Source organism: Patagioenas fasciata, chromosome 2, assembly GCF_037038585.1.
Source record: "Patagioenas fasciata isolate bPatFas1 chromosome 2, bPatFas1.hap1, whole genome shotgun sequence".
NCBI classification, from domain to species: Eukaryota; Metazoa; Chordata; class Aves; order Columbiformes; family Columbidae; genus Patagioenas; species Patagioenas fasciata.
Window position 1 is genome coordinate 123,375,795 of NC_092521.1, and position 24,848 is coordinate 123,400,642.

The window sequence follows — 24,848 nt, forward strand, 5'->3', positions numbered from 1 at the left end:
TTCTAGAGAGATGAGCTGAACATCCGACACCCTGGTGTGCCGAGAGGCTGTGTCCTGCTAGCAGGAAGCAGATCCAGCGTGCTGTCACAGCTCCCAGCCATGACACAGTGCACAGAGCCTGGAAACCCAGCAGCCCTGCCCAACGATTATTCTGGGACAGCACAAACCTGCCTTTGTACTGATACATGGATTTCCCCTGGAGGCTTCACCCGATATGTTTCAGTGCAATATGGTTCTGCTGTTATCAAGGCAAAAGATTTGTGAGACCAGGTAAAACTAAAGGAAAGTTTGGCTTTCTGGGGAACTCGATTATTTCAGTGGTTAGGCTATTATGCACTAGATGCATAAGAAAAAAAATAAATCACAGCTTTACTTTGACAAAGATAGTAACAGAAGAGGTAAGCAGAAAAGACAAGGGAAATCATACTGTTACATGACAGTAAATTATATTTAGATGAGCTTGGTAGAAGTCTTACTCTACTATAAAAGTGACTTACATTTATTTCTGTGGAGGCATAAATAGAATGACTGATCTTTGATTTTAATGCTGTGAACAAATTACTGATCAGCAATATTTTTTACATTATATGCTCAGTAAGATGCTGCTTTTTAATTGCATTTTATCTGCATTGTGAAAAAAATCAGGTTTACAGTGTATATTTCTAACATGCGCAGCAGTATGGTGTTAAAGTCTGTAATCAGAGAGTCAGGGTTTTCTGGCAGAGGATTTCAGCTACAAGCAAGTAGTCGTTGTTATGATTTGAATTTGGAACATTTGCCATTAGTGTTCCCAGTTTGGTCTAGTGAATGTGTTTGTCTGCTCTCTGTTTCACACCTCAGAGCACTCAGGAGCAGAAGTCCAGGATTTGCCAGCTCAGCAAACACCTGACATCAAATTCACAGCATAAGGCTGATTTACTTCTGTTTTGCGTTCCTTTCCTTTCCTGGAAAATTCTCATCACTGGAGGTATATTATTTTCAAAATCTTTAGTGTATATATCTTTATGCCTATTTGGAGGAGGATGAGATGCAACTGCAACATCTATTTCTCTGTGCATATGCCCCAGGAGCTCTATCATTGTCAAATCTGTGCCTTGGAGAGGTTTATGAATTTATCTTCATCAGATTCTTGTGAGATAGGGAGGGGAAATTAGATTATACAGATGGGGAGCTATGGCACGAAGATGCTGTATCCCACAAACGTTTAGGCATGTGTTTAAATGAGAAGCGCAAATCCAATTCTCTACTTAATCTGGGAAGCCAGCCAGACTTTTCAGGAGAACACACTTCGGCATCACCACAGCTGCTTGATAGGTCAAGAACTGAGTTGCTGCCGTGGGTAGGCAAAGTCAAACAGTGAATCCTGATATCCCAAGTCCTTGTGCTGTGTTTTATCTGTAAGAACTTTTTTTCTGCTTAGTTGGAGACATCCTATCCCTCCGCCCTGGTAGGACATCTAATGAGGCTTTGCAGAAGGTACGAGAGTCCTGATGACAGGAGGAGCACTGGCCCCTCAGCAAACAGTCTAGCCTGCTGACTCTTGTAGGCTGGCACTTGTGGTCCCTGCTGCATTTGCACTGCTTGCTCAAATGTGGATGTTACAGCCTGAGTTTAACCAAACACTTGAACCAGTAGGCTCACCAAACATACTTAAAGGACTTGATTAACCCCGTGCCTGCTGTTTGGCAGTGCAAGCAAAGTGGAATTCCTCCACCTGGTGATCAGGTTACAGCCAGAACAGCCCCAGAGGTTAACTCTGTGGGGTTTTGTTTTGTTTGTTTGGTTTTTTTTACAGAATGTTAGGGATTGGAAGAGACCTCAAGAGATCATCCAGTCCAATCCCCCTGCCAGAGCAGGAACACCTAGATGAGATTACACAGGAAGGTGTCCAGGCAGGTTTTGAATGTCTCCACAGAAGGAGACTCCACAACCTCCCTGGGCAGCTTGTTCCAGTGTTCTGTCACCCTCACTGAGAAGAAGTTTCTTCTCAAATTTAAATGGAACCTCCTGTGTTCCAGTATATATCCATTGCCCCTTGTCTTATCATTGGTTGTCATCAAGAAGAGCCTGGCTCCATCCTCATGACACTTACCTTTTACATATTTATAAACATTAATGAGGTCACCCCTCAGTTTCCTCTTCTCCAAGCTAAAGAGACCCAGCTCCCTCAGCCTCTCCTTATAAGGGAGATGCTCCACTCCCTTCATCATCTTTGTTGCCCTGCACTGGACTCTCTCCAGCAGTTCCCTGTCCTTCTTGAACTGAGGGGCCTAGAACTGTATGTGGTCGCACCAGGGCAATGTAGAGGGGGAGGAGAACCTCTCTCGACCTGTTCCTGGGAGGGCAGAGATGTGCACAAGACAGGCCCGGAGCATTTCCAGCATTGTCCCAGCCCGGGCCGCCCCTGTTGCGGCCGCGGGACGCGGGCGAACACGAATGACCGAGAGCGTGGGTGGGTGCGCACACAGCGGGCGAGGGAGGCTCCGTTCCCGCCGCAGCCCGCAGGGGGCGCTGCCACGGTCTTGGCGGCTCCGGCACCGGCGGGTCCGGGGCGGCTCCGAGCGCGGGGAGAGCCCGGCGCGTCAAGGCGCGCCCGAGCGCCTCCTCCCTCTGTCCCCTCCCCTCGGCGGCGGCGGTGGAGCCGCTGGGCTCCCTCGCTCATCTTCACATGGGGTTCGCCCTGCCGGAGGGACAGCGCTTCTGCCATCCCGCCAGCTGCTGAGAGGGACCCGCCGCGGGCGCAGGCAGCTCCTCGCCGCCGGCAGGCAGGTAGGGGCGGGCGTCGCCCCTCAGGGGAACTTGGGTGAGCGGGCGCGGCGGCGGGACGGGCGCGCGGGGCTTTGCCGCCCCGGCCGTTGGTATCGGTTACGGCGCGAGGCTGCGGCCGTTGGTGACGGGCGCGGAGCGGGGCGCACGTGGAGAGGGCGCCTCGCAGCCCGCCGTCCTCCCTTCTTCCCTCGGTGCCGCCGCTCCGCCTGGGTCTTCCCGCCGTGGCTTCGGCGTGGTGGCGGGGACGGAGCCGATCTCCGCCGCTCGCTTGTGGACACGTCGCGGATGGCTCCTCTTCCCGCCAGCGCCCGTAGTCGGCAGCGCCCCGGCTGTCGCGGGGAGCGGCGCAACTTCAGGGAGGAACCCGAGCGGGGACGCTGGTCTTCCCCGTTTGCCCCGAGGTGCTGTGGTTCGCTTAAAGAGCCGTCAATCTCCCACTGCCCGTGCCGTCTTTTCTTTTAGCTGTCCCACAAAGGTCGCAGCCGCACTACAAGTACATTGTTTGTGAAAGTGTTTTCTGTCTTTTGTTGTTGTTGTTTGTTTGTTTTTTGGTGTTCTACCAAAGACAGAGTGTTGTTGAGATTAATTTCGGTGGTTGGCATTATAGATTAAACGCAGGACAAATTCCTTATGCCTTTAAAGTGAGAGTTACGGGCTTGCCGAGTTCACATAATCTGATATTCTTGTAGCTCAAAATAAACCTTTTCATTAAAAGGGAGAAAACCGGATCCAGTTCTCACAGCTTTTGATTGATTAGAGCTTCCTCGTGGAAATCAGCAGGGAGTTTTGACTGATTAAGACCTGTAAAATTGTCCTGAGGTTTGTTACACAACTGGCTGCAGGTGTACGATGTGGGCTCAGTTAGATAACTTTGCATCTGGGTCTTGTTTTCACTGGTCCAGTTGAAGTAGTTTAAGTCAAATTGGTTTTGGTGCTCAACTTTAAGGAGTCAAGCCCTCTCCACTTGAGACGTCCAAGGGAGTGGGACGACTGTTTTACCTGCCTTAGAGAAAACTTCTTAATTAAACAGAGAAATGAGTGACACTCATTGGAAATAGTTCTTGAAATGCAGAAATGCTCCATGTGTTTTCATAGCAGTGTCAGGTAAAGTCAACTGTCTTCATCCTGAATGTGTTTTTATTGCTTGTGTTGTAGTTCAGCCTCAGAAACTCTAGTCAAAAACCAGGGACCTAGCTGTAATAGATGTAGAGGCATGCATGTAATCATAGTTTCCCCACCAAAGAGCATGCTTTCTGGTGTCATTATGCAGAAATGTTACAGAAAACATAGCATTGCACCGAGAAAAGCTTGAAGGTTGCAATTTCCACACATGTGAGCTGACTGTTCAGTTATTGCTGTTCTGTTTTTATTGTGTTCCTAAAACACCTGACAGTAAGCAGATTGTGGATTCTAGTCAGTTGTTTGTGGAACTTTTTTTGTTGCTGCAACTGCAAATGTTGCTATAAAAGTGCTGGTTCTAAGGTGTGGAAGTAAGTAAAATAAAGCAAACTTTCTTGCCCTTCTAATAGTAGCGATATAGTATAGTATATAGTAGTGAACCAGACTTTGCGAGGGGAACAGAACAAAAAAACCCCAACACTCTGTGTTGTAACTGCTTCTAGATGAGAAAACTCTTTTGGGATGGCATTTTTCAAGTTTGTTCTTGGGTCTTTGGAATTTCAGGTGTCAAAAATCTGATCAGTCTAGCCCTTTAATTCAGAAAAAGGCATTTTATTGTGGTCTGTGGAGTTCAAATGCTCACTACTGGAAAGTTTAAAATAGCCCCATAGTGGGGCTGGTGTATTTGCTATGTTCAGGGCAATTGGACTTGGATATAAAAGAACAGGTAGTGTTTCTGAAGTAGGACATCACAGTGTAATGCTGTTAGCTTTTGTAATTCAGTACTTGTGTTCCTAAACTGAGACCGTGATCCTGTATGAATACAAGCATGGAAATTCCGTATCTCTAGATAGATGTGTTGGTATTGCTAAACTCATGGACACATTGGAGGCTTACATACCTAATATCCTTAAGCGTAAGTCTATGGTTGAACTCGGGCATGTGCTTAACAGTTTTAGTCCTGGACTAGGATGATAGAAAACACATGGTGTATCACTAAAAGTATTCAGGAAAGCTGTTAATAACATTCAAAAAGAGATTCTTAATGTGCATGTGAAGAGCATTATCAGTTTGTGTAACTGGGCTAACATGCCTAACTGGCCATCTCCTAACCTTTGGGGAGAGATTTTTATAAAATGTGGTGCTTTAAATGTACCCCAGTATAAAATACTGACATGAGGTGAATTATGGTGAACTACTTCTGCTTACAAGATTGGATGTTTGTGCCTTGTTCAGAAAAAGTGTCGTCTTAGGAGCATACCAAAGCTTGGAGCTCTTCATATGCAGAAAACTTAATGGAGCATGTGTTGTGGTGTTATGTGTCCAGTGCTGTTATACAGGAGATGTTTATATGGCAGCTGTCACTGATGTATCACAATTGCTGATTTGTCTTCATAGAGGTGGAATAGGAAAGTACCATGGATGTAGAGAGACTAAGAGCCTTGCCGAGTCACTTGGGAAGTCTGAAAGACCAAGAAATTCAAGCCAGAACCTCTAGACTGGCAGTCCTGCCTGGTTTGTTTGCCTTGTTTGCTATAGATTATGTTTGAATTACGATATAAAATAAAGATATTACTAGTTACTGCAGCTAATAATTGGCTGACGATGTTAAAAATTCAAGAAGTGTTTTTGTGTTATATGGCTTTCTATGTCTTTCCATGCACATGGTATTTGGTAGGCATTTGCATCTTATCCTGTCATAGCTTCTCTCTTCCTCGGTTTCTTATTTCAGTGTTTTAAAATCATCTAGTAGACTCTGTGCAAAAACAACGCTCTGCTAATGGGTTGTTAGAGTGGGGATTTTAAATGTGAGATAGCCAGTGGTCAGCATTATGGTTCCTGATGCAACCATTAGTCAGCAACACTTCACATAAATATCCAAACTAAAATTTAATATCATCTGCTGTAGTGATCTTCATTGGAAAGGTGACTTTAAGTAACCAGGAAGTTCTAACTTGAAGGTGAAAAATAGATGCCTACTAAGAGCTGTGCCGAGCTTGCCGAGAAATGGGTAACTTTGGGGTTTTAGTGTTTATGACTCAAAATTTAAGTCCGTTTTTCTCTTAAAAACTGCAGGGTGCAATTTTAAAGAGTGGCTAAATAGTTTTAGTTTTTTACAAGATGCCTGACAGCAAAACCCCTGTGTAGCAAGGTGTACTGCCCTGCAGAGCTCTGTTTTTGTCTGTGCTTGCAACTGAAGTGTCCGTTGCTGGTGCAGTTGCGTGTGCCACTGGTGCTGGCTGTTGGCAGTGGGAGGCATTTGTTTTGCGTAGACGCAGATTTGAGTAGCTGGAGACCCTCATGTTGTCTCCTGCTAATCAGCCAATTGTAGCTGCTGTGTTTACTGCAAATTAACAAGAAGAAGCCTTAATTTTGTTTCTGCTTGCCCTTTTGTGTTGCATACAGGATGCAGCTGCGAAGTTGCCTACTAGCTCTGGTTTAGGACCATATTCTTCTTCTAGGTGGTGTACATGTTCTTAAACACCCTTGATTATCAGAGAAAGCTAAGTCGGAAAGTGTCATTTGTGCTCCAGAAAAAGCTACACAGAGATAAGGGGAGCTACATGCATGCTTAAAAATGAACTCACGCCTGAATGTTTTGGTGAATAAGCTTTAGTGCTTTGCTGAATCACAGCTGTGAGCATGCAGAAATACTATACCTACAAAGTCTGCTACAGCTGAGTACAGTGCTAGGTAAAGTGCTTGTTGTGTATTTTGGTGCAGGTGTTTGGAGACCAGCTGAACTGCAGAAATGAATTAGGAGTGGGATGGTACATGCTATCAGATAAGAATGGAAATGTAACATTGCAAATGACTTAATTCAGGCTTTGCTGGGAAATCTTACCAGGACTTATTCCTTTCTCTCTGGTACTGAATTGCCAGGTGAAAACTGATGCAGTAAATGACCCAATTCCCATTCATTTCCTTAAGAAAATAACAATACAAAGGGGGCTTCCAAGTAAACTGCCTTGGGAGTTCCACCGGTGGCCTGCAGAAACTGTGGGATTTGCCTGATACTAACGTTTTTGTGGCAACCTGTGATACTGATGTAGTAAGCAGGACTAGCGCTAAATATGGCAGCCCGCGGGGACGGACAGTCCCGGTACCGACCCCCCCAGTCTGCTGGCCTCTTCCCTTGATTAATCCTCCGGGGACAGTGGAGACGCCGCGAAAGGGAGCGGTGGGTGTCAGCGGGGCTGGGGGCGGCAGCGGGTCCCCTTCTCCGCTGGGAGCGGGGCGGAGCCACCAGGGGGCGCCCGAAGAGCGGTGGAGCGCGGCGGCGGGTGGGGGCGCGGCCGGCGCCCCCCCCCCGTCCTCCCGGCGGATTCCGGCTGATTTGCGGAGCGGGGAAAGAAATCCCCATTTCCCCGATCCGTTCTTCGGGTAAATTACATCACTTGCATCAGCGCTCTCCCTTTCAGAGTGATGGGCTGCGTTAGCCTTGGTCTCAGCTCACTGGCAATCACGAGGTGAAGTTGGCCGAAATACAGCCACTCAAGTGCAGTCAGAGTATGTAGGTGGTCTGTGTGGAGGTATAAACGAAATAAAAGTGATTCACTTCGAAGTTATGTTCAGATGAACTTTGCAGTGCCTCCCAGTGCAAAGCAACCTGGTGTTCCAGGGCCCTGGGAAGAGTGGCTGGGCACCCTGTCTTGTCCCGGTGGGCTCTTTGTGTTGGTGGGTGAGCTGCTGGAAGAGGGGTGTGGGGCAAGGAAAATGCTGCTTCAGCAGCTGTTTGTGTTTCACAACCGACAGAGTCTCTCTCTGGGTTAGAGGAGGCAGCAAAGTCCACTCGCTGTGCTCCTGGTTACGTATAAGGTCTTGTCTGGCTGGGGGGCGTTTCCTCTCCTCGCTGGTGTCCATCCCTTAGCTTGTCCACCCCCCTCCCTGACATCTTACCACTAGCTTTTCCTGCCTTACCAGCCCAGGCCCTCCGAAGTTGGGAATGAAATGGCTGCCAGCGTCTTTGGTAGCCTGATTGGAGTGCAAGAAGCACCTCAGTCTGGGGTGTTAAGAGGATCCTTGGCCTGACCAACTGTGGCTAGAACAGTGATTCCCAGCTGTAGTTACCCCTGTGACTTTGATTCCTCATTTCTCTTCAACAGATGCACAATTGACACAGGGAGAGCACCAACAACATTTGTTTTGCTAATCAGTGTCATTCATGGATCCACATAGTCTGTAAGTGACTGTTATGGAGAGCTGAGGTAGTACACAATAAGATGCCATTTACTTGAACAGCAGACAAATGGAAAGCAGATGCGCGCTAGGCAAGAAAAGTTTTCTTGGTGGAAAGGATTGTAAACTGTGGAACTGCTGTAGCATGACACCTGTGCACTTAATCCATGCTTTGCTAATCTACTACTTACTGTAATTTCCTCCAGTATATTATTTACTATGAATTGGTGACTGAATGTTATGTGCCTTGTTGGTCATCAGGCAGCAAGACAGACATTCACTGTTCATCTGGAGAGGGCAAGACACCCTTCCCATAGGTGGCAAAAGCCAGTCACTTGACTATGGCATGTAGCTTGGACATGGGTGATATTTAGAATTAATTTCTAGCTCTTTTATGATCGTCTGTTTATTTCAGGTAGTTTCTCGTCTTGCATTATATAGTCCAGTGCCTTCAGGCAAGATAATTGTTTTTAGTAGTGCTTGTCACTCTGGCTCAGCATAATGTGAAGAACAGGATTCTTAATATATTAGTTGCTATCTAGAAGGATTCTGTCAATAAGCAGCTGGATATTCTGATACATGCAGAATTGGATTGTTGACTTATAAATATCTTGTAAAATATCTCAGAGAATATCTGTACAGTTATGTGAAGGCTGTGACTGGCACTTTGCCAATGCGGGTGAAATCCTGGGAAATGTGGACAAATGAATAACCCACTGCTAACAGTGTACTAAGTAATGTAGACAGCTGTTTGATATTTGACTTTATGCTAATTGCTGCTGCTGTTACTGTTGCATTTGTGAGTTGATAGAGTTGCACTTCATTTGTATGCTCCTGGTGCAGATGTTGCGTCGGTACATTATGTGTTGGTAGCAGATATAAGCAGATGCTTTTACTTGGCTATTAATTTACAGTGTAAGTTTTACAGGACCGTTAAGGTTCACTGAGAAAGACTGAAAATGACTTGGAGATCTTGCCAGACATATGGCCAGATAGGCTCAAAGAAATGAGGGGGAAAAACCTATGAAATTATTTATATGGAATTACTCTACAGATGAAGGTGAGTAAAAGAGTAAGGGAAGGGAAAATAGAAAATTGGACTAGCCTGTTGGTCAGAGTGGTTTATGTAGGGTCCCATTCCCTGTGGAATTGCACACAGTTTGTGAACTTCCTGGATATGTTCTTTTTGAACTCACAGAAAGGCTTTCACTGTTAAGCTTGTGTTAATGGTTTGGGATGAGCTTACAGTTTCTCTTGTGTGGAAGAAACAGAAGAAGGTTTGTTGCACTACAGCTTGGGTTTTGGTTATTTTGCAGATGTATAAAATACAACGTCTGCTCCCGTGTGTTAGGGCTGAAAGTACATGTAGGAGATGACCATAGGCAGACGTGGAAAAAGCAAGCAAAAACTTTCAAGGCACATGTAATTTTCTCTGAGTTTGGGAAAAGCGTTTTTGTCTTTTCATTAGACTAAATGCTACTTGACTAAGTTAAATTTAGATTTTGCTTCTCATTGTGGCATAAGCAGCTGTGCTAACTTTGATAGATTCCAAATAAATATTTGTCAGTTCTGATTTGCTATCATGAAAGCTTGCTCACAGCTTATAGGAAAAATGACAGCCTCAGCCCTTTCTCTTCATATCCATCATAATATTATCTTCCAGAAGAAAGAATTTGCCATAGGACCGTAGTCAGAATGGGGGAAGCTGGTGAACTATATTTGAAAGTTGTTTTTTCTTCACAAGCTCAGATACCTTGTGTGTGTCTCCGTTGAAGGGTTAGGAGATGAAGCTTCAACCTAAATATTTGTCATATGCATTTGTAACTGCAGTTGAAAATGTCAGATGCAGCTTATAATTAGAAACAAGATACTAAAACCTCATTTCTGAACATGGATTTGTAATGAATGGCTGATTTAGAATGAAGTATACACAAAGGCACAGAAAAATGTTTAAATAAATGTTTTTATGAGATTATCCCTTAGAACTGAATTAAACACTGTCTCATTTCTGTGATTATTACAAGTGCCAGGAATGATCTGAAAGTGACTGATTATACAATTTTTTTTTGGGGGGGGGGGGGGGGGGAGGGGAAAGGGGGAGGACTCTTATTAATCTTGTTTATAGATGGACTATGTTCAGCTATGGACTCAAGAAAGAGATAAAAGACAGACTGGAATAAGCAGATGTAATGCTTGCCCATCAGTTCAAAACAGTTTGAAAAGTAAGTATAACTGCAACATTGAATAGAATTGATTGTAGAGAGAATTTTGTTGGAGGACTAGTCTTTAGATGGTTAATTCTTAAATGTCTTCCATGGACTGGTAAGGGAGATGGTATTGAAATTCTTATACACACAAGGATAAAATGTCTAGTTCATAGGGATTTGTCATGAGCAAAGACTTTATTTCATCAGTGCATTTGTAAGAGTAAAATTTAAGAACTATTTAGTGCACTTGGTCAGCAGTGTACATCCTGTTAGATAGTTCCAGATCCTGCTAACCACTCCCATGGGGAAAAGCTAATGCAGATAGCTGTAATGCTCTCTTGGTCACTTTGTTCACCCTTTACTGTGCACAAAGAAGTTATGAAGTTATGAAAACTTTATTTATTTATTGAGAGAGATGTGTGGTAGATAACTAGGATTAGTGAGTAACCAGGCAAAGCATTGACATACCACCTCCAGGTAAGACACCTGATTCATGGAATCACAGAATAGCTGAGGTTGTAAGGGACCTGTGGAGGTCATTTGGTCCCACCTCCCTGCTCAACCAAGGCCACGCAGAGCCAGTTACCCAGGACTGTGTCTAGACGGTTCCTGAATATCTCCAAGGATGGAGACTCCATAACTTTCTGAGCAACCTGTGTCGCTGCTTGGTCACCTTCACAGTGAAAAAGGGTTTCCTGATGTTCAGATGGAACCTCCTGTGTTTCAGTTGGTGTCCATTGCCTCTTCGTGTCACTGGGCCCCACTGGAAAGAGCCTGGCTCTGTCCTTTCTCTGCCCTCCCTTCAGGTATTTATATATATTGATAGAAGTTCCCCCTGAGCCTTCTTTTCTCTTAAATCTTGACTCTCCAGTTTAAGAAGGACAAGAAACTACTGAAGGGAGTCCAGTGGTAGGCTATGAATATAGTTAGGGGGCTGGAGCATCTTTTTTTATGAGGAGGGACTGGGAGAGCTTGATCTGTTCAGCCTGGAGAAGAGAAGGCTGAGAGGGGATCTCATCAACATTTATAAATATCTCATGAGTGGGTGTCAAGAGGATGGGACCAGACTCCTTTCGGTGGTGCCCAACAACAGGATGAGGGGCAATGAGCACAGACTGAAGCATAGGAGGTTCCATCTGAATGTGAGGAGAGACTTCTTTACTTTGAGGGTGCCAGAGCACTTCAACAGGCTGCCCAGAGAGGCTGTGGAGTCTCCTTCTCTGGAGACATTCAAAACCTGCCTGAACACATTCCTGTGTGGTCTGCTTTGTGTCAACTTGCTTTAGCAGGTGGATTGAACTAGATAATCTTCAGAGGTCCCTTCCAACCCCAACCATTCTGTGATTCTCCAGGCCAACCAGTCACAGCTCTCTCAGCCTTTCCTCTTATGTGAGGTGCTCCAGTACCTTCATCATCCTTGTGGCCTTTAGCTGGTCCCTCTCCAGTATGTCCGCATTGTTCTTTTACTGAGGAGCCTAGAACTGGACACAGTACTCTAGGTCTGGTCTTACCCAACCTGATGCTGTTGGTGACCTGGCAGTCATCAGTTTTGGGGAAGGTTGACTTCTGTGGCTTCTTGGATGGACTCATTTTCAGTGTTGCTAAGTTGCTATATTCTGATTCCCTGTTTTTTATTTGTTCGGGTTTTTTTTTCCACTACAGGTTTTCACAGCTTTTTGTGTTTTGTTTTGTTTTTCCTTATTATTTTTTCTTTTTTGGAGTCCTTGAACTGTCAACAACTGATGTTTCAAGAATCTTATGTCTAGCTGCAAACTGATCATTCTTATCTATCATGGCTCTAGTCTAAGTATTGTCACACAGCTTTCTCACAAGCTGACAATTTCTTAAGAAGTTTCATCCAAGGTTGCGCAGTTCTGCTGTGTCAAAACTAGGCCTTGGATCACAGACAGATGAACTCCTGGAGGAGGATTCACACAAAGCTGAGGTGTGAAATCAGTATGAGCTATGCTGTGCTGATTCCCTTAGGAGGACACACAGTGAATAGTAGCTGCAAGGTTATTTCAGCTATTTTCAAAATAAGTGGATGCCTGCAGGAGATGCCTTGTAACTTAAGCCTTCTTAGCACTGGGCTTTTACCCACCAGTGTGTTTTTGTATGTATTTCTGACACTAACGGAGTTTATAATTGGTTCTTTTCCTGGTCTTAGACAGTGACAGGTGGTTCTGATATGGATTGCCTATGATAAGGAAAACTTTGAATGGCTTTTGTGCCATATTTTTATTTTTAAAGAAATAGAGGAAGATGAGGCTCAGGATGTGGACAAGAGTTCTAGAGGGGCCATGACTGAGGGTGAGAACCAGTATACTGTATACAGTATGCAGTACACCTGCTATATTATATGCTATTTGACAGTTAGGAAAGGGTGTTACAGTAGGTGAAATTGGAGAGAACGAAAATAAGAACAGGTTTTATGTAAAGAAGAGAAGAGACTTTTGGTATTTTCTGGGGGGTAGGAGGATCAGAAATTACAAGTGGGTTTCAATGAAAAAACAGTCAGTAAAGTTCTGACTCTTGTGAAATGCAAAGCAAAACTTACATTGCCTTTGCTGGTGCTGGAATCATTCCTGTCTTGAATGTCAGGAAAGAAACTTGATTTTTGTTTGGTTTTGTATTTGTAAGTTTACAAACTTGGGATATGTGTTATCTGCAATGGAAAATCAGGTCAAACATTGGGAAAAACTTTCTCACTGGAACAGTAGTGTAACTGGAAAAAAATTTCTGAAGGAAGTGAAATTTCAATCATCTGGAAGTTTTAAGAACAATGAGTGTCTGCCATGAGTTTTTGAGATACAGTTAATGCAGTTTTGTAGGCAATTGATGTTTCAACCACACCCTTTGTGATTTTAGAAAATTTTCAGAAAGCAGATTTTCAAATGTGTTTGATCCTTTCTACACAGGAGGCAAACCTTTGTTAAATTCTTGATCTTTATGTGGCACATCAAGGAAGCCAACATGTTTCTGACATAAAATCACAAGAGTTAACAAATTGTGAAAATAGTGTGGTATGTTTGGTGGTTTTTGGTGTGTGTTTTTTTTTTGTTTTTTTTTTTTTTTTTTAATGTGTGTGTTTGTTTTTGTTTATTTTATTTTAATTTTTTTTTTTATTCCTCGAACTAAGACTTCTGGTAGTGTGCCGCAGGTAATGGCACTGATTTGTAAACTGTCTATTTATTAATGCTCTTCAATCTTTTTGCTGTTGCAGTTTAGAGTTATTTATTTATTTATTTATTTAGACAACCAGAAGTGGCACCTATGACTTGCTATCATGTCATGTGTAATTATTGGTCTTGCATCCTTGAAAAGTGCCATCCCCCTTGTGCTGCTAGAGGTATGTAAAGTATGAGGTGAATGGCTTCCTGTTTCTTCCTATGCATAGGAACAGAGGCTGTGGTATCTTCATCTCAGTGATGCCACTTACAACTTCAGACACAGTGGCATAAGCATTCATCAGTTGTTACTGAAGTGTCTGGCACATCAGTCATCTTCTAAATACTACTGCAATAAAATGTAAAGAATTGGATTGTTAAGGATTATTTTACACACTGAAGTGGTGGTGTCTGTGTTTGGTGTGTGGGTTTTTTGTTTGGTGTGCTGTGTGGTTAGTTATGGGTTTTTTTGCATAAAGTATTCAGTTTGAGAGCAATTAAATTGCAGCAGGCTTTACAGGACAATTTCTTTTTGTTTTGGTTTTGGAAACAATCAACTGAATGGATGACAAGACTACACTTTCTGAAATCCTAATTTTTATGAAAATGTGATGCAGAGAAATGCCTTTCTTCCATCCGTGATCTTTACTTCCTACTGTAGAAAAACAACAACTAGCAATGGCTCTGCATTCAGTTGAAATTTCTTACAGCATTGCACTTTCCAAGTGCTCACCTAGTTGTGGGTTGAATTTGCTGCCTAAGTAGATGGATTTGCATTGTGGTTGTTTTTCCTTTTTTAAGTCAAGAATATCAGAGACCAATTGTCTCAGAGTTCAATTCAGTGTTCACTTTTTTGAGGAAGCATCCTTGAAACTTTTGGGAACCAGCTGCTCTAAGAGGTGTATCTGAAGGTTACCAGTGATTCTCAGGAGGGAGTTTGTAAAATTAACAGTTTTAGTCTGCCATGGAAGTGGCTTTGATATGAACGAAAGTTTAACTGGTATTCACAGAAAGTAGTTTCACAATGAAGATGCTTGTTGCCTGCCTTAAGCATGTCTTTGATTTCTATACCTTGGTACTTGTGATGTTAATGTATTGGTTTCTTTTCCTGTCCTATTAAGGTATATTTGGCTGCCTTTTAATAAATCTGGTCCTGACAGTTTTCTTACATAAACACTACCTACATAGTATTAAGAAAGTCTAAACCTGGTCTGTACTGAGTAAGTATAAGATGAAGCATGACTTTTACAAGTGATGATGATGAAGCCAAATGTGTTCTTTAGGCATTTAGGATCATAATTAGCAAAAAGCAGATTTTTACACAACTTGAATTTTATTACCTTCTTAGATATAATGCATTTCAATGTGAGCAAATAGTTATTGTATAATCACTCTCTTTAGTGAGTACCCAGAATTAATTTACTTACTTGCACTTATATCTTGGTGGTATTTTATCGTGGAAGTAATTATGTTCAACAACCCATTTAACAAGTGAATAATTCTTTCATGCTGTTGTATCCATTTCTGAGTGACCATCCATGACTTTTCAGATACTAATTTTTTCAGAGGGTGCAGTTCTGTATCTGTGACCAGAGGCTAAATTGGAGTTGAGTGAAATGGCAAAGAGAGAAAGTTGAGGGTTTGATCAATTTGAAATGGACTGTTTCTCCTGTGATTCAAGAGAATCAGGAAAGATGGATGCAGCAAGTGACTTGCAATGTAACTGATCTCCTTAACTTCACTGACGAACTATGGGCTGCACGCAAGCAATGTTCACAAATTGCCGCTGTGTAGGTTACCAGCAGAATGTGCGAGATCCGCAGAAGTGGCAGCGCCCAGTGCTTTCTGAAAGGTACAGAAAAAAACAAAGGGAGAGTAACCCTAGCGTTTTTCATGCAGCTGTCGCCAAGAAGCTTCAGTTGGACATAATCTCTTATTGATTGTGGTTTCCTTGGCTTAGTGATGATATGTTAGACCACAAGTTCAGTTTCTCTAGACTGATTCTGATGTGACCTCTGATAGTGCAGAACTGTTGTAGTGTGGATTTTCTGCTAGGCGTTGTTTTGTGCTGGTTTGTTTTTGTTTTTTGTTTTGTTTTTTCTAAAGTGAATATGGAATGCCATAAGCACATTAAAAATAAGGTGTAAGTTCAAGTCACTCATGTGTTGAAGTGGGAGAAAAATAGTATGCAGCTAAAAGCTTATGAGTAAGTGAAAGATTGGTGTTAAATGTTTTCAATAGCCATGTGTTGGGAGGAAAACACAGGAGCTGACCTCTGTGGAAAAGGTAATGCGTTAGCTGTCAGTATAAAACGTCTCGTGAAACTTGTAAAGAGCAAGGTAGTTATATTTGGTTTGTTTGGTTCGTAGTCCACCGTGGAGGGTGGGTTGCTGGGATGCCTGCTGCAGAGTGACCTGTGGGCAACAGAAACTTTGGAGCAGAGGGGCTGGAAGGTGCTGGTAGGAGTGGAGATGGAGCTGCTGAGCTACTTGCAGGAGGTCTTGCCTGAATTGTCTGTTAATACCTAGTGGCCTGTACATTTGGGCCTATATAGATGGTCAGTGTTTGAAAGGTCCCCTTGTGCAGCTCTCACAGTGAAATTGCTTGTGTTACCAAGGTGTGGTTCAGACAGCTCTTGTCATTCCTTTCCCTGTTGAATGATCTCTGGAGTTTCTTTTGGGTAAATGTATTGAAGGTCTATGAGAACGCTGGTGTGAGGCTCTTAGGACTATGAAGACTGGCCACTACTGTTTAAAACAGTTTGCTAGATTATATTTGATGCTTGCAAGCATCCAGATATGTTTCCAAAGATGCATTCAGACCTTAAATAGAAAAGATGAAATAAATTATGAGTATGATTTAGTAACATAGGTTTCTCCAGCTGTCACTTGGCCCTATCTCTGAGTTGCACCAGTCACCACCCAGGTATTAAGGGTACACAGAGAAAGACTGTGTGTGGGTCTAGAGGCAGTGATGTGGTGACTCTTCTAATTAGAAGAAAGGAGGTGATCAGAATGTTTCTCTGCTGCAAGAAAGAAGCGAGAATATTTAAAAATCAAACCAAACGATCTCAAGGAAACAAGAAACTAAGACACACTTCTTGTTCCACTGCTGCCAGCGTTCTTGTTGACTTAGTAGTCTGTGCGCAGGAGTCCTTTAATTTTCAGCCTTAGCCTCACTCCGTGTTTTCATGACATCTCATGAACAGGAAACATGAGGCAAAGATGCTAAGTGGGTTTTATTCACTAATTATTTCTTGTAGGGTGTGAGGTTTAAGTATTTCCTGCATGTGGAATGCTTTGAAAACAGCAAGTGAGATGGGAAACAGGATTTTCTGGTATGTTTTTTTTCTGGGAGTTTATTATGTAAGGCACAGTTGGGGATTTGACTCCAAATGCATAGCTGGTTTGTGACTTAGCTGCTTCTCCTAACCATTGTAGTATAAAACATCTATTAGTATAATCTGTGAGCATAAGCTCCAATGGCTTCTAGTTATTTCTTTGAAGAGCAGGTACCTAACTCAGTGCAAAATTACAGAATTTGCAGGGCACAGTATGAAGAGCTTATTGTGTTGTTTGTTTTTTTTTTTCCTTCATAAAGATGCTCACAAAGCATCAAACAACACTGAGCTGGGTAGAAAATGACTGAAGAAACCAAACCACAGAAACTACTGTGTGATGTAGTTTAACATTATACTTTGTATTGTCAACTTCATTTCTTGTTAGAAGTGGAAATAAAATGAAGTTTGTGAGCAGTGTCTTAAAATTCAGTGTAAACATTTGAAAAAGTGAGGATTTTTTCTGTTCTGTTTAAACAAATGATTTATAGACTTTAAACTGAGTATTGTCTTTTGTCTTTTATTCAGAGACAAAAAGCATAGTTTTTTAGCGCTCATTTACTATCTAGCTCTTGGTTCTACTCAGCTCATACTGCAAGTGTATTTTAAAATATAAGTGGTTTACATTTCTATTCAACCACATTATTAAGACTGAAACTTTTTTTTTTTAAATAAAAACCCCTTAAACTTCTAATTATTTCAGATTTGTGTAATAACTCTATTTTTCTAATTCTATAATTATACTTCTAATCCATTAGCCTGGATTGAAGCAGATTTACTTTCTGGCTTACATGTGTCAGGAAACATTTGCCTTTGCTTGCAGGGTCAAGTGAATAAAGTATTTCATTTGTTTGTTTGACTACAGATCTAAGTAACCACAAATGCTTGTTTGGTTTGCTCTGATAGAAATCTTCATCTAACTTGTTTTTCATTTTGAAAGAGAAATGAAAGATTTTTCTTGAAGATTTGGGAGTGTTAAATGTGATGTTCCTTCCCTGAAAACAAAAGACTTTTTAATCTGAAGTAGTTCTCATGGCAGCAGAACACAGAGATGTCCTGGAAAAAAATTAACAACAAGAATTGCCACTCCTGTTGATGCACAGGCCAGTGGTAGAGCATTTTCTGTGGCTAGACTGAAACTTTCCTTTTTCTGTAAAATGTTTGTACTGAAGCTGGGCCAGAGGACGAGAGAACCGTCTGGCTTCCCTGCTCAGCCAGCCAGCTGTGGTTGGGGTTGCGGTGCCTCTGGCTTCAACCGGGTTTCATGTGGTATTGGAGTACATCACTTGCAGGCGCACACTGTCTGTGGGAGAGACCAAGGCAGCATCAATAAATTGGATTAATAGCACTAATATTTGTAAGGAGAAAGTCTTTGACTCCTCTTAGTTAGAGGAAGGACTTCAACCTGTTTCTTATCCAAGGCCAATATCCTTTGGACAAAAGAAGGGGCTGGTAACTCTTTGATGTAGATTGTCATTCAGTTTTTAGTTGAAAGCACTTAGCAAAGCAAGTGGAAATCAATAATAACCTGGTGTGACAAAGAGACTGAAACTCTGGGGTTTTGGGGTTGTTTTCCTAATGAACATTTCTCTAGCTCTCTCCTCACCCAATTCAACTTGATTGGAAACTCCAAACAGTATTGCTGTTTCACAGGGTATTACTAGGTGTCAGGGAAGGTGGTGACTCTCATCTTTTTCTGCTTTTGCTCCTGGGGGAAGGGACCAAGATATTCTGAGGAAACCAGGCTTCAGGTGTGTGGGGCAGCTGGGCAGCAAACCTAGGTGACAGATGTGCCTTTGCTCCCTGTCATGGTCTCTCTTGCATGACGTGTGGATTTGGGAGCAGGTTTTAACCCTCTGGGAAGGAAGAGGCAATCTGAAAGGTTGGAATAGGAAGAAAAGGAAAGGAAGACTAAAAAACCCCTGCCTTTGAAGTGACAGTCTAACCAGCTTATGGATTCTTACAAATGTTGAATAGTGTTGCTCCTCTGTGCCATGGTGAATGAGTCACAAACAGTGCTGTGGTGCTCTTTCAGATCTTATGTAAAGAGGGGAAGTAATTCTACTCCAGCTCTGCTGATGGTGAAGTGAGAGGCAGCAGGGTTATGTGATTTGTCTGCAATCATGCTAGGGATCTGTGGCAGGGTGGCACTGGAAGAGGGATGTTTGGACTTCCAGTTCAGCATACAATTTTAGGCATTTCCCCTAAAAAAAAGCATTTGTGTGATATTTTGTGTATATTGGAGAAAAAGAGCAGAAAGCTTGATCCAAAAATTCTAATTCATCTATATTCAAACAAATTAAGTGACAGGCAGAAAGAGTTGCTTGTGATGTTACAGAAGTGCAGGTACGCTTTTGGCCTATGTAGAAGCACCTGCAGAAAAATTACTATTTATGAAGAGACTTGGAGTTATATTTCTCCTGCAAGCTATTTACATCTTCAACTGAGCTAACATCTATTAAACATTCATTCTAAGTAAAATACTCTCAAGACTCACTTTAGGTAAACTGCAGTACCTCTTTCTAGACTAAAAATTGCTTTGCAGAACACATGAAAAAAATTTATTAAATTAATTTTTCTGTTCTTCATAGTCTTTATTATATGTTGAGATTCTTTTTTTTCTTTTTAATGAGGGAGTAGGGAAGGAGGGAAGAAAGCTTCTTTGTCAGCTGCATAAAGGGACAGTCAGCCTTTGTAAGGTGTTTTTGTTTTGGTTTGTTTTTTTAATCATGTCTTCAATTTTCTTCTCTTTTAAGTTGAATATGTTGTCATGACTGCAAACCTTCACACTCCCATTGTCACAAACAATAGTCTAATAAACTTTAGAACTTTGGCATTTTCCGGCCTGGCAGCCAGGTGAATGTTTGGAAGCATGTTGAAGATGGTGACTTAAATCATATTGCAATACACAGTAAGTCTGTCCTTCAGATACTGTATGGTATTTTTTAAACCACGGGCCTGCAGCAGTGGATGATGTTTGAGAATTAGCATCACCTTTGTTTATTGTTTGAGAAGACAAACAGCTGCTTTGGGTTAGAAGGAAGGAACAAGAGGCTGCTGAACAGTGCAGCTTGAGGAGCTGAAAGCTTTTTGGGGAGTGGAGGGAGGACGATGCAGGTGAGACCGGCATAGAGGTGTGGGCGCTGGTGGGAAACTGGAGGGATTCAGCTCATGTTCTGGGTTGAGTGGTGGTTGGAGGGGGTCTGTGGTCTCCCAGCCTTACTCTGATAGCACTGTCACTCTCTCTTAGAGGTTCAGCTTTACATTTATGTGTTACCAGGTGTTTAAAACCCTAAAGTTTAAGACCCAGCTGTTAGGGGGTAGATTGTTAAGTGGCACAAAAACTGGTGCACATCTAACTTGGGGAGGTATCATTAAGAGATGGGACCAGAGCTCACTGAAGTTGGGCAACATTTTTTCCTTGATCTCTAGTGCATTTTTGCTGAGATTATACAAGGGTTTTAACAGGTTGGATATTCTTGTGTAATGTCCTAACATTTTTTTTTAGCAGCATGTTTTAAAGAAACAAAAAAAAATACCATTTGGGGACTTTATGCAAGGATTTTTTGTTCAATTAAGTATGTTAATTCAACTTGAAATTATTCAGCATTGCAAAAGGGTAGGGGAATACCAGTAGCCCACCTGTAAATGGTAACATTGCTTTTTTTGCTACAGTTGTCCAGTAAAGCTAATATTTACCTATATTTCATTGAATCCCCTCCTCATCCTCTCCAAATAGTATCAGCTATTTCCAGGCTTAGGAAGGGGATCCAAGTTACCAGTACCAGGCTCTGAACTCTTTGTCAAAGAGGGCTTACAAGTTACCATGAGTCAGGTGAACCATGCCATCTCCCCATGTTTATTCTCTGAATTCTTAACTGCTGTGCATCTCCTTTAGACTATTTTAGCTGAATGTTGCAAATACAAATCTTTGTCTATGAACAGTTACTCATTTTGCTGTGCTTTTTGAAGTGGATGTCGCTTGCTGGTACTTGCCAACGCTCTGTTGCCGTAGATTGTGCCTCTTCAGCCCTGCAAGCAGAATAAGAATATTCTAGTCTGAGTCTGTGAGACTAGTTTAACCTGTTTTGCATGTGAGGGTGGGTTTGAGTTAGCCCACTGACTTTGCTGGAAGATTAGAGAGTACTTTCTACCATCAGAGCCATAGGAAAGGGACAGTGACAGATAGCACACCCAGAAGACATCTTTGTAGAGCCTGTAATTTGTCACCAGTCCATATATTTTACATCAATACAGCTTAAAGAGGTTAAAATGTGTAAAAGTGCTCAAGGAGGTCCAAACTATACTAGGAGGTTTGGTTTGGTTTATATGTATTATGACCATGGTGGAAGAGGTCTTCCATCTTGGTATTCCAGTATTGTCTTTTGAGTGTAGACAAAGGCACAGTGTTGATTCTTCCACCTCATCTAGCTTTGATTCTTTAAAAAAATCTCTACTTTCCTTTCTCTCCCTTTTTTCCCCCCTTTTCTTTTTCTCCTCCTTCTTCCCCCCTATAAAGTACTGCAACCTTACTTTAAAGTAGCAGCAATCTGGAAGGTCTTTTTCAAATAATTTCTTAAAATTCCTATTTCTTATAATTCCTTTCATATTTTCATATTTCTATACATGAAACATGTTAGAAAAAAAGTTGTTTTACAGCAAGTAGCAGCAGATCTCTTGGCAGAACAATTTCAAGGTCATATTAGATCAAAAAAAAAAAAGGAAATAATGGACTAAGATTGTAAACCAGTTATGAACAGCTGAGCATGCTCAATAAGCCAGACTCTTGCCGTAAAGTATTTTAATGATGAGAGTATTTAACCTTTGGTAGCACTTACTGTGGATGTAGTGAATTCATGGTTGTTCCAAGTCTTATTCATAATTCCTGTCTTTTTAAAAGTTTGTCCTGTCACTCAATGATAAATTATAGGCTTGCTTTAAAACTTAGGTGACACATTATTCACTTTCTGATACAGAACATGAGACTTCTTGTTGACAGTGATCCTTTCTGCCCTTAGGATAAGAATCTGGTTGCAGAATCAGAACCTGAAGTTGCCATCTTTGTCAGGGGTTGAGTAGTCTTATTTATGTTGTATTCTACATTTGTCATAATGCACTCACCTAGTTGAATCATATCTGGGTTTTGTTGTACTTTATATGCCTGCAGGTTTTCCACAGTAAAAACAAACTCTTGCAGCTTTTGAGCAGAAAATGAGGTTGAGTAAAAGCTCAGCACATTGCACTGCTGAGGTGTTGAACTAGGGGGAGATCTGATGATTTAACAATGATGATGTAAGAAACACAAAATTACTTCTACAGTGCTTGATTTGTCTTATCTCTGGCAGCCATAGAAACAGATCCGAGAGCCTATATTTCTAGTTTCTCCTCTGTTACTGTGTCTACAGTAAATTGGATAAGAAAATGTGAAAATGGGTCTTCCTTAAAGACTTCTAGTTTGTAAAGTGGTAAGAGATTTGTGGATATGCATATATATATGTGTATTACCTCCCTATTATCTTGACACTTTATTCTATAAGTGTGTCTGCAACTCTTTGTGCTTTGCTGATTTTGGTAAAGCAAGCCTGCCTCAGAGTCAGCAGTTCGTTTATAGGACTGTGCTACACAGGGCTACGGGGACGAGAAAATTACCAGAGAAATCTCTATATACGTCGTCATCAGAGATTTCCAAAGCATTGTGAAAACAAATGTGTTCAAGTCGGGTCTGTTCAAGGGTGTGTTGAGGTGGGGGGGAAGGGCACTAACTACTTGTTCACTGTCATATGTGGCAATACTGTCCCATTTTAGGCTTTCCCTGACCTCAATCTGTCATCTCTAAGAAAAGACTGTTTTTAAAGTGTATGGAGTCCAAAGAATGTTTTTCCCAGCCTCTCCTGTACATAATTTATCTCTCCTTATGTGAATGGATGTAACTAAAATACAAACAGTGTGTAGACTGTAGTGGCTGAAGAAATGTTGTGACTGGTGCATGTTTTAAAAAGAAAAAACAGTTTTAGGAAGGGCTGTTTTTTCTTTGCAAGGTTATAGTTTATTAGTCTTGATGGGTATTGTAACCCTGTCAGATACTGCTCATTAATCAGAAAAGGAGGTGGGAGAGCTGTTAAAAGAGCTAATTCTAAAAGATGGAACACATGCAAGATGAATTTTGAATGATGACGTAGAGCTCTGCTTCAGGTCACTGGTGCCTGTATGAAGGCTCATCAGTGTTGTGCACTGGAGTGGATGTGCTGGTGCCAGGAGCTCCTTGTGTGTGTGTGTGACAGGCTGCAGAAGGGGAGTGCGTAGGTAGGTGTCAGCAGGCAGTGCCAGGTACGCTTATTTGCCCCTGCTTTGCAGTGAAAGATGTACGTGCTGCAGCTGATGGCATTCAATGAGGCTGCTGCAAGAGCGCACAGTTCAGTAAACCTTCTGTGAAACAGGAACTCACTGTGGGATGGCATGAAAGTGTAGGTATTTGCTACTTATTTAAAAAAACCCAACCAATCAAATACAAAAAAAATAAACCTCCCCAAAACTTGAAAAATGTCTGTTTTTCCTTTGAATTGTTTCCATCTCCCTTCCTCCCTGGTTCTTGCTTTGGCTTCTGCTCCAGAAAGTCTGCAATTCCCCTTGCTTTGCAGAAGAGATGGGTGCAAAAGACCAGTGGGTGGTGATGACCCCATCAAAGAGGCACATGAAGGCCTGTTTTATGTCAAATGGCACCTTCTCGTCTTTGTGCACTATTTGAATGGTGTGCTCTGAATGCCTGTATTGCTGGTATCTCTTCTTGTTCAAAGCACATCTAGATAATGATCATAGAATACTTTGTGGCTGGTACAGTAACTGTTGTTACTAATGCACTGTTTTTAATACTATTTAATTGCATTGCCTCTAGATTAACAGTGGAGCAAATTACTTCTAATTCATGCAGTAGTAGGACTCTCAATGTGATCATGCTTGAATTGACCTCTTTTTTGGTGCTGGCAGTGCGTTGCTTGCTCTGCACCCTATTGTCAGAGCATCCTGACTATCAGTTGGAAATGTGAAGTGGGGGATTTGACAATGGGGATACAGAAATACTGGTGTGAACACTAAAAAGTGGTAAAGTGGAGAAAGATTGCCACTAAGTCCTCAGTTTACCCTGTTTCCCTCCACTGGAGGTGCCAGTGTACCTGTGAACTGCTGGTATGATAGGTACCCATCCAAACAGGTACTGTCCTTTCAAAGGAGAGCGAGTGTATGGTTATTGTCTGTTCGATTCAATCTATGTGCATGCTTTCTCAGTTCAAGTTCAGCCACCTCTTAACTCACTCATGCAAGTCCTTTTGATTAGTTAATGAATTGCCCTTATTGAATGTCATTCTGAAATTAAAAGGCTGGCACATGAAAGCCTCAGAACAGGACCTTTGCTGGGCCTACTGGTTGAGCAGCTCAGTGCTTTTAATCAAGTTACTGAATTGCTCTGTTCCATCAGGCATGGCCTGGTCTCCTGAATCTCAAGGAACTTTGTTGCGGGAAGAGGAAGATGCTAAACCTATTCTAATTTAATAGTCTATCTTCAGAAAATAGTAAAATTGTTATATAGGTAAGTAGGTAATGAGAAACCAATTCTAAAATAAGTTACTAAGCTTGCAGATATGCTTTGACAATTTTTCATAGCAAATTCATATATTAAAGTAATGCAGTTTTCAAGGTTTTGATTTATATGGTTGATTTTACAGTTCTGTTTTACTCTGTAGAACAGGATAAACTGCTGTGAAGAAATCAGCCTGGGAGGTTTATTTGTTGTGGTTATATGAGACAGCACTCCTAGCTCAATAGACTCTGCAATGCAGAGGCTGTGTGACCTTTTGGGAGGAAGTGGACCATGCTCTGTTTTGTCCTGTGAAGAAAGAAAAAAAATTCTTACTGAATCTCCTAGATGAGATCCAGAATGTATGTCTAGAATATAATATATATATCTGTGGATATAAAACACACAATAGAAAGACACCGCAAAACACTGTAAGGTCTCTGAGTCACTCCTTGTGTTAACACTCTTTCATAGATACATATTGAAAACTGAGTGGAGAA

At 41.9% G+C, this 24,848-nt stretch overlaps 1 protein-coding gene across 5 annotated transcripts in view; it reads left to right on the forward strand.

The window, feature by feature from the left end:
• The first annotated feature begins 2,640 nt into the window (after nucleotides 1-2,640).
• The window catches only part of CPNE4 (copine 4), a 262,981-nt gene continuing 240,773 nt past the window's right edge, over nucleotides 2,641-24,848 (forward strand). The window contains exons 1-2 of one of the 5 annotated variants that reach the window (XM_071804885.1): nucleotides 8,897-9,127; nucleotides 10,193-10,289. In XM_071804885.1, the coding sequence (XP_071660986.1) occupies nucleotides 9,122-9,127; nucleotides 10,193-10,289 (103 nt within the window). In that variant the 5' untranslated portion in view covers nucleotides 8,897-9,121. Of the gene's footprint in view, nucleotides 2,770-3,029; nucleotides 3,263-8,896; nucleotides 9,128-10,192; nucleotides 10,290-24,848 lie in introns of those variants that run through there. The other 4 variants (XM_065832287.2, XM_071804887.1, XM_071804888.1 and 1 more) reach the window with 4 other exon arrangements.